We start from the raw sequence: 10,561 nt of genomic DNA, 5'->3' as shown, positions 1-10,561 counted from the left end.
CACATTTCCTAAAAGTTTCATAAAGATTGGAGTCTTTATCAAACTTCTTGGGATTTGTGAGGGCACTCGAAAATGGTACCTCCGGTTGATATTCTCTTTCGATCTCTTCAATTTGATCCTTGGTGTTCGTGCTTCCTTTCTTCCCCTTGTCAATGCTCAAAGGATTCTTTTCTTCTTCCTCTTTAGCTTTTCAAGATGTCCCTTTCTCTTGTTCAATCACAAGCTCTTCTTCAATTTGCTTTTCGATGTCAATGACCCTTTCTTGTGACTTGGCCTTTCTCTTATTCTTTGGAGGAGATTCTAAAGTTCTCCCCTTCCTCAATGTCATAGCACTAGCATTTTCCCTAAGAGGGAATGTAGTGGAGGGAATAGAAGTGGGATTCTTTTGGTTTTGTTTGGCAAGTTCTTGGGCAATTTGTCCAAGTTGGACCTCAAGGTTGGCAACCTTGGCATCACTAACACTCTTGTCGGCATCAATCTTGTCAAACCTCTTGTTTGTTTTAACTTGCTCTTGCAAAATGTTCTTAAGCAAGTCTTGAACACTTGGTTCCTTTTGAGAATTGGTGTTGTTACCTTGGTTGCCAAATTGGAATGATTGACCTTGGCTTTGGTTACGACCTTGGTTTGTTGGAATTGCCATTTCTATTTCCTTGAAAATTGGAACCTTGACCTTGTCGGGAATTTTGGTCTCTCAAGTGATTGAATTGGCCATTAACAAAACTTTTGGAAGTGTCACCACCCCAACCAAGACGAGGGTTGTCTCTACTCCCAGCATTGTAGGTATTTCCATTAGAGTCATAATTGTAATATCCTCCCCCGGAAGGATTCCTAGCATTGTAATTTCCATAACCCATTGCACTCACATTTTCCACCCCAATTCCTTCTTCTATCATAATGGGGCAAGCTTCCTCCAAATGAGGACCTTGGCAATAGTTGCATTCCACTTTATTCCTTTTACTCCCTTCCTTGTTTGGAGTGTTGCCTATCATGTTTTTCACTAGATGAGTTAGGTCATTCACACTTTGCTCAAGATTTTGAGTAGAAGAGGAGGAGGTTCCCATTGAAGATGCATTTCTTGATCCCCTTTGACTTCTACCATAATTTCTTGTGGTTGAGGCAAGTCTCTCAATGATCTCCTTAGCATCCGCTATGGAATAATTCTCCAAACCTTCTCCGGTGGCGGAATTGACCATCCTTTGATCTTCTTGGCCTAAACCTTCATAAAAGTTAACAAGGTCATCCCCACTCAACCCATGGTATGGGCAATGAGCCACTAACCTCTTAAATCTTTCCCAATATTCGTACATGGTTTCCCCATTAGGGTCTTGCTCTATGGTGGTGATTGCCTTTTTTGCACGGTTGTGGCGCGAGTCGGGATAGAATTTCTCAAGGAAGGCCGCTTTCATCTCTTTCCAAGTACTTATGGACCTCGAAGTGAGATAGAAAAGCCAATCCTTAGCCACATCCATCAAGCAAAATGAAAAGGCACAAAGCTTGAATTGATCCTTCGTCACTCCGTTTGGGATGACTCCTTCACACATCATGTGAAACTCCGATAAGTGCCGGTTATGATCATTTCCCGCTTGCCCATGGAATTTGGGTAAGTTGTGAATGAAGAAACCTTTAAGTTCAAAGTTGGCATTTGCTCCCAAAGGAGGGTATGTGATGCATAATGGTTGTTCATCGTAGTTTCTTGCCATTATCTCGCGAATGGTTCTATTATCATTTGTCATTCTAGGATATTCTACTTCAATGGGGTTTACCGAAAGTGGTTCTTCTTCAACTTGGGTTTCCCTAGGTTGTTTTCGATACCACGGGTTTGTAAACAACCAAGAGTATGCCCCGAATGAGTCTTCTTCAACGGGAGTGAATTCACCACCTTGTGGGGAACTACTCATAAACCTTGACACAACACAAACAAATTAGAACTTCCACTTACCTCTAACAACAAAAAAAATAAAAATAACTAAACATGTATTTCACAACTCAAGATTTTAGCTATGTTGCCCCTTCCCCGGCAACTGCGCCAAAATTTGACTAGCTAAATACTAGGGGTCGTAAATGCTAGAATTAAGCTACCAAATTAGATATTTATAAACCAAACTCGACTCTACACTATGCAATAAGAATAGTTGTAAAGGAAAGTAAGGGCTGAACCCAAGAGAAGAGATTAAGACTAAAAGCTTGTATTAGACTAATGACAATGAACAAAACACAAGACTATGCACAAACTATGGATATTAACAATGAACAACAATTGAGACACATAAGAGGAGAATTGGCATGGAGAAAACAAGTGACAAAATTAAAGAGATGTGATTTTTCCTATGAAACAAGGTAACAAACACTTGGTATGCAAACAACAATAATATGAGATGAAAACTTGATATAAACCTACAAGCTTCCACTTTTCTCAAAGTATGACTCTTTTCTCTTCAAATTCATTTACCCAACAACAATCCTCAAGCAATTGATCACCACTATCTAAGCCAACAATGATAATCCTACTTAAACTACAATTTCCAACACTAAGCCATGTAAGAATTTTAGCCAAGAGCATGAAGAGCACAACCAAGAGGAAAGTAAATGGGATATAAAGAGAGCATGTCTAAGCCAACAAACCCAATGATATAAACAATTTCTACTCACAAATATTGATACTCTAAGCCAAGATAACAATAATTATGAGGTGCTTCAACAAGTTATCACAAAAGTAAGGAACTTTGCAACAATCAAGCAATAGATGAACATTAAAGAGGCAAGAGTGATCACTTCTCACAACAAAACATTCATCATGACATTCAAACATAGAAATAGAAATAAATGAAAGATTAGAGAGTAGAGAGTCAATACAATGATAAAGTTGAAGACTTGAAACGGATTACACCAAGCAAGGAAGGATTTAGCCTTCCATAGTCTTCATCAACCCAAAATAACAAGGAAAGATTACAACTTGAATGAAAAAGTCTCCTAAATTATTACAAGATTCAAACCATAAAATGATGAGATTAGATGAGATGATATGATGTTCTCTATAATTTCAGGTTTTCAAACTCTTGGGTATATATAGGGCTTCACGAAAACCTAAAAAGATTTCCACTTAAGAAGCCCAAAAGAAGATTAGAAGGCCCCGTAAAACAGAGCTGCGCAGCATGCGCCAAAAACCTTCTTGCCTGCGCAGCTGCGCCCCATATTTGCGCAGCCTGCGCCTGGCCTCGCCTTTTTGGACTTCTAATTTCCAAGAACTTTGACCTCTTCACTTGTTCTCATTTCTTCTAATCTTCACTCCTCATTTCTCCTAGCTGGATATTAGGCCACATGTGAGCCGCTTGTGCCTTGTCTTGACCGTTGAAAGGTTCTCCTTGACCCTCGGGTTCCGTGCATCAAAATCAATTGTAAACCGAGGTAGAATACACAAGTTACCACATCGTAACCGATTATCAAATACTAGGAAAAGCACACTTAAAGACCCATATTAAAAGACACGAGTGTGATAAATCCACCCTCTTAGACCGACACAAAACATTACTATCAGATGGTAATGTTGTAATTCCATATTTAAAAAATCTTACAAATATTTACTGAATTTTTTATTATTATAATAGTTTTACATAAACTGCATCATAGGTGTTCAGATGGAAAAAAGTGTAAATGACTGTTTGATGGCACAAACCGCAAGGAAACAGCAGAAACTAAAATTGTCTTGCAAGAGATCTACCGAAAGGAATGAAGGTAGTACCTCACATAATATAAATGTTTTCCACCAACATTGGTATGCAAAATTGGCAAGGCACAAGAGAAAGCTTATCTTATCTCAGAAGAGGTTGGCTAGAATGACTTCCATCAGGACGCCAAAAACACCGTTGAGCACCATCACAATTGGTATTAATCCATCATTACCTGATGATATTCACAACACAAAATATTAGTTACCATGTCAACATTATTTGAATTTATTTAGTAGTATTTCTTAACATGCTCAATTAATATCGCTGATAAAATAAATATTAAACATGTACTTCCTCCCATCCAGACCAAAGGTTACATTGACTTTTTGGCACTATCCATGGTCGTAGAAAATTTTTGATATTATTCTTAATCTATAAGAGAAAATATAGTCGTGTGAGATCTTGTTTGGTTTATCGTCATGAATGCTATAAGAATATCAAATTTTTATAATTTTTAATAATGTATAACTAAAGATATTCATGTTGCAAAACATGTCTCGATAAGTGTGATAAAGTCAATGTAACCTTTGGTGTGAATGGGAGGAAGTACTACATATTACATACAACATGAATAGTGTATTATTAAATATCTAACACCAGTTTTGGTAAAGCGCAGATAATAGCAGAGGTTCAAGTTCAGAGCATGATATGTGTAGCACCGACAATGCTGAAATGATTAATCCTCATACATTTCAAACAAGAGTTCAATCAAGTTATCATAGACAAAATATAATCTGAGCTTTGGCAAGAAATCTTTCAGCAGCGTATGAAGCGACCACTCGCAGAACAAATGCAGTTGAAATGAATGAAGGTCTTATTTTTTCAATTGTTTAATGACTAATCGTTATTCAAATACTGCCGAATATAGGTCAATGTTGTAATGTTGTTTATTCTGATGTTTTATGTTATTAAACTGCACTAAATGGGGAGCTCGAATGTGGTATGGTGAAAGAGGTCGGATGGATAAGAAGCCCAAAGTCCCTTCTTTTACTATGTGCTGCAAAAATGGAGTAGTAGAACTCCCTTTGATGAAAAATACACCTAAGTTGTTGCAGGAACTTTTGATGCGAAAACATCCAAAAAGTAGACATTTTATTGAAAACATACGAGCATACAATAATATGTTTTCCTTTACGTCAATGGGTGGGAAAATAGATCTTCGGTTAACCGAGGTAGAGGGCCTTACACTTTCAGAATAGGGGGGCAGAATGCGCACTTAATTGGAAGTTTATTACCAATTAATTCAGAACCACCTAAATTTTGCCAGCTTTATATTTACGACACAGAAGAGGAGTTGACCCACAGGAAGAATGCATTAAGGTGACTTCTATAGTGTGCTTCTGTTCTTTTGTTGATCATACTTTTGAACGATATTCAAGAATGTTAACTAATAATTGTATTTGCAGTTTGACTAATCCCGAACAATTTGATGATGGACTAATGACCGGCTAAAAGAAATGATTGATCGTTACAATCCTTTGGCAAAATCATTTAGAATGGCCAGAGATAGGCTTAAAGAAGGTATGGGTGGACAGGTGAAGCTGAGGCTCATCAGCGGACGACAAACAGATGGGAGAACATATAATTTACCAACTGTGTCGGAGGTGGCAGCCCTTATCGTTGGAGATATTGAGAACACAATTGATAGTAGGGACATCATAGTTGAAGAACTGTGTGGCACACTACAGCGTATATGAGAGTTATATGCTTCGTATTTAGCGTTGCAGTATCCTCTTCTTTTCGCACGTGGAGAGGATGGGCACAGACTTGGGATCCCTCATAGTGAACGATCCATTGCTTCATCTAGCAATCCATCAAACAAACGAGATCAGCTAACATTGAGGGAGTGGTTTGCTTTTCGTATTCAAGACAGGTCAGCAGACCGGGAAGCTTCAACAATATTAATGGCAGGTAAATTATTTCAACAGTTTCTTGCGTACGGATACACAATGATTGAATCACAACGATTAAAATACTTTCGTTTTAACCAACCTAAGTTGCGATCGGAAAACTTCAAAAATCTCGCAAATGCTGCTGCTATAAGACAAACTGACCCGTCCTCGGCTGGTGTTCGTTACATTGTACCCTCAACATTCTTAGGGGGTAAAGGTTACATGAGAGAAACCTACCAAGACACGATGACCATCTGTAAGTGGTGTGGGTATCCTGATCTATTTATTTCCTTCACATGCAGCCAGAGTGGCCGGAAATAACTAGGTTTGTTCAAAATAGACAACTCAAGCCGGAGGATAGACCCGATATACTTACTCGAGTGTTTAAGCTGAAACTCGAGGAGCTCATGAGGGACTTCAAAGATCTCCACATATTTGGTCGAACAAGGGCAGGTGACGATATAAACATTCTTATTATCATTTATCAAATTTGCAACTAGAAGATTATAAGATATAATGTATACCGACTAAAATAAACATTAATTTTGGGTGTTTGCAGTTGTTTATACTATTGAATTTCAGAAGCGTGGCCTCCCTCACGCTCATATCTTGTTAATTTTACAACGAGACGACAAGTTTCCAGAAGCTGCAGATGTAGACAGGGTTATAAGCGCTGAAATTCCAGATCCTACTGAAAACCCAGCCTTTTACGAAGCAGTCAAAGATTTAATGATTCATGGTCCATGTGGAGATCTTAAGCCAGATTGTCCATGTATGATTGATGGAATTTGCTCTAAAAATTTCCCAAAGCGGTTTAATGAAAGAACAACAATAGACGGAGATGGTTATCCTTTGTATAAGAAGCAGGAAAATGGACCCAAAATTGAGAAGAGCGGAAAAACAGTTCATAACGGATATGTGGTTCCTTACAATCCATACCTGTTGTTGAAATATAGAGCTCACATTAACGTTGAATGGTGCAACCAGGCAAGATCAATCAAGTACTTATTCAAGTACATTAATAAAGGATTTGACCGTGTAACCGTTAATGCATCTCATAGCAACAATAGTGTTCAAGATCCAAATTAGATTGATCAAATACAACAGTATTATGATTGCCGGTACATTTCACCATGTGAAGCTGTGTGGAGGATTTTTGCTTTTGACATACATTATAGGACACCACCTGTTTTACGGTTGGATTACCATTTACCTAATGAGCATAACGTGGTTTTCCACGACGACGATCCAATAGACGAAGTCGTAGCAAGATCTAACGGATGCAAAACGAAATTCACTGCTTGGATGGATTATAACAAAAGAAATTCTGAGGGAAGAGATTTGACATACTGTGAGTTTCCCAACAAATATGTCTGGCAGAAAAAACAAAGAATGGACTCCAATAAAGCAAGGATTTACTCTCGGCAGAATGTATCATATGTCTCCAAGTGGTGGTGAGAGGTATTATTTGAAGACCCTATTGAACTTTGTGAAAGGACCAAAATCATACAAGGATATTAGAACTGTCAATGGTTTCCCTCACCCAACTTTCAAAGAAGCATGTTATGCTCTAGGTCTACTTGGTGATGACAAAGAGTACATCGATGCCATCGAAGAAGCGAGCTATTGGGGCACGGGGTTCTATCTTAGGAACCTCTTTGCCACACTATTGTTAACAAACAACTTAGTCAAGCCGGAATTAGTGTGGGAGAAGACTTGGCGTCGATTATCTGATGATATCTTACACAGGCGACGCACTGAACTTCGTAACCGAGGTACTTTGTTAATTTTCAAATATTTTTACAATTCAATTAACTGAATCCGTAAAACTTAAGCGTTTTTTTTTATTGTCATTATTTTCTTTGTGTGTACACAGATCTCTAACTCACTGATGAACAATTGCAAAATTATGCTTTATCCGAGATTGAAGCATGGCTGCAAAGAAATGGGAGTTCATTGCGTAAACGTGACAACATGCCATTTCCAGATTATGACCTAAATGCTATGAGTGCGAATAGGCTCATAGCAGATGAATTATCTTATGACAAGGATGCTTTGCGGAAAGAACACGATATGCTCACGTCCTCCATGACCGCAGACCAGAAATCAGTGTGTAGAAAAATAATGGATGTTGGAAATGGTCAAGGTGGTGTATTCTTTGTTTATGGTTATGGAGGTACAGGTAAAACGTTCATTTGGAAAACCTTATGCGCTGCAATAAGGAGTAAAGGAGAGATTGTTTTGCCCATTGCTTCAAGTGGTATTGCCGCCATCCTTTTTCCAGGAGGACGGACAGCTCACTCACGACTCAACATACCGATAAATGTTGACGAAAACTCCACGTGCCCAGGGATAAAACCAGGAACTGAGTTGGCAGAGCTATTATTGAGGACAAAGCTAATCATATGGGATGAAGCACCCATGGTTAATCGCCATTGTTTCGAGGCTCTTGATAGAAGTTTGAGGGATATCATGCGATTTTCATCACAAGGAGACCCCGAGAAACCATTTGGAGGGAAAGATGTCGTGTTTGGCGGTGATTTTCGACAGATATTGCCCGTTATACCAAAAGAAAGCAGGCAAGATATAGTCGGCGCTGCTATTAGTTCATCGCATTTATGGAGATATTGCAAGGTAAACTTTTCTGTTTTGCTTTATAATTCATTTAATATTATGCTAAGCAGTAACGCAGGTAGATAAAATTATGCCTTTATGAACTTTTTTTAGGTTTTAAAGCTCATGAAAAATATGCGACTTCAAGTAGGAAGTTCTGAGTCAAACTCGGATGAAATTAGACAATTTTCAGAGTAGATACTAGAAGTCGGAGATGGATTAGCAGGTGGACCAAATGATGGTGTGGCTAACATAGATTTACCAGAAGACATCCTCATTCATCCTGGAACTGATCCAATACCTGCAATTGTAGAGAGAACGTATCCGTCATTAAAGGATCACTTAGGTGACCCTCAATACTTCAAAGAAAAAGCCGTAATAGCACCTACTCATGATGTTGTGGAGTTGGTAAATGAGTACGTATTGGATCAGATTCCTAAGGATGAAAGAGTCTACCTAAGCTCGGATGAAATAAGTAAAGAAGAGACTAATAGTGGGGTTCGTGAACTCTACTCCGCCGAATTCCTTAACACTATTAGATGTTCGGGTTTACCCAATCACATCTTAAAACTAAAAGTTGGAGCTATAGTCATGCTTCTTAGAAACATTGACCAAGCAAATGGATTGTGCAATGACACCCGCTTGGAGGTAACTCATCTAGGTAATCGCATTATCGGGGCAACACTTATACCTGGCAGCAATAATGGTATTAGAGGTTATGTTCCTCGCATCACCTTAACACCTTCAGACACTACTAGATTCCCCGTCAAGTTTGAGAAAAGACAATTCCCTTTAGCCGTCTGCTTTGCAATGACTATTAACAAGAGTCAGGGGCAATCTTTATCCCGTGTTGGTTTGTATCTTCCCACCGTCTTCACATGGACAAACCGTATGTTGCAATCTCCCGGTTACCAAAGAAGAAAGGACTGAAAATCCTTATTTTAGACGAAGACAAAAGGAGATCTAATACAACATCAAATGTTGTTTACAAAGAGATATTCGAGAAATTATGATTTAGTCTCAGACTTTTGAAATGTAATCTTATCCTATAGTGCTTCAGTTTTTGGACAACTATGTAAGAGTTCTAAGGCTACTACAAACATCTAACTACTTTATTTTGTGACATTTGGTAATACCTTATGCAGGCCTAAGTCTGTGATAACACACGTTCCAGAACAGATCTTTATACGACTAAAGAAACTGCCAGAAGGCAAATAAATAAACAACACATTCAGATATTCACCGCCTTACAATTAATCATTCACATGAGATCCGAATCAAACTAACAAAATAAAATTTGTAAAAATTGAAGAAAGGACATACCAAATTTGATTGCATGCAGGAAATTATCAAATCTTCCCATTTAGGAGTGACTCCTAATACCACCAAAAACCAAGATTTACTTATCTGATAAAATTTAGCAAAAGCAAAATCAAGATTAAAACTTTATAAATGGAAATTTACATACAAAAATTGACTTGATGGAGAATATAATTTTGAAGTATATATACCGTTGTGATCCAAAATCCCATTTTCATCGGTGATAACTCATATACTGCATCTGTGAACTGGTCAGGTGTATAGATCGAATAACGAAAGATGATGATGATAATGATGATGATGATTGTAATAATCAGGATATGGATGATAAGGATGAAATATGTAAAGGTAAAACACAATTATCAATCATTTTGAGCCAGATAATTATTTTTTTTTATGATTGTAATAAGAGTAAATTATCAATTACAACCGCGCTTAATCCACTTTTTTACATTTACTCCCACGTCAATTTTTTTTTTACACCCAAGTTATTAGCTCAGGTTATAATTTGCACCCAACCCCATTTTCCGGCAAAAAAAAATATGAAGTGACAAATTTGCCCCCGCCTATTAGTTTAAGTTTTGTGTGATTTTTGAGTTACTTCCTCTATTTCATCTCAATCTATTTTTCCCAAAACTTTCCCCAAATATTTCCCTTTAAACATTTTCCCCTAAATATTCCCTCAAATCTCCATCATAATCCTTGAATCATTGAGCTCCTTTATTTGAAAAATTGTTCATCCATCCCCAAATTTATGTAAGTTCTCTTTCTTTTTTTATTTTTCGTATTTGTTTGTAGTTTATTGTGTGATTGTTAATCTTTGCTTGGAAAGTACTCAATGTTTTTTACCCTAATTGATGGGTTTATGATTGTTGGGAATTAAATTAGGTTAATTTTGGTGACCTTAATTTCCGGGTAAGTTCTCCTTCATTCTTCAAAGTCACGAATTTTATTGACTGCAAATTAAATAAACTGAACACAATGAACGGAAACAAAAACAATGGGGAA

At 37.6% G+C, this 10,561-nt stretch overlaps 1 protein-coding gene and 1 long non-coding RNA gene across 3 annotated transcripts; both read right to left on the bottom strand.

Moving 5' to 3' along the window:
- Nucleotides 1–611: 611 nt before the first annotated feature.
- On the bottom strand, nt 612–1,700 carry LOC141629887 (uncharacterized). Its single transcript, XM_074442809.1, has one exon. The coding sequence runs from the start codon at nt 1,698–1,700 to the stop codon at nt 612–614; it is 1,089 nt and encodes a 362-aa protein (XP_074298910.1).
- A 1,480-nt stretch (nt 1,701–3,180) lies between these two features.
- On the bottom strand, nt 3,181–9,887 carry LOC141626835 (uncharacterized). 2 transcript variants are annotated; one of them, XR_012536423.1, is made up of 4 exons: nt 9,745–9,887; nt 9,557–9,640; nt 8,496–8,534; nt 3,181–3,900 (listed from the first exon to the last, which is right to left on the bottom strand). It is a non-coding gene; the product is annotated as an uncharacterized LOC141626835 (long non-coding RNA). The 2 variants fall into 2 exon arrangements; XR_012536424.1 differs by lacking the exon at nt 8,496–8,534.
- Between the last annotated feature and the right edge of the window lie 674 nt (nt 9,888–10,561).

Source organism: Silene latifolia, chromosome Y, assembly GCF_048544455.1.
Source record: "Silene latifolia isolate original U9 population chromosome Y, ASM4854445v1, whole genome shotgun sequence".
NCBI lineage: Eukaryota > Viridiplantae > Streptophyta > Magnoliopsida > Caryophyllales > Caryophyllaceae > Silene > Silene latifolia.
This window is presented reverse-complemented; position numbering and strand designations above follow the sequence as displayed.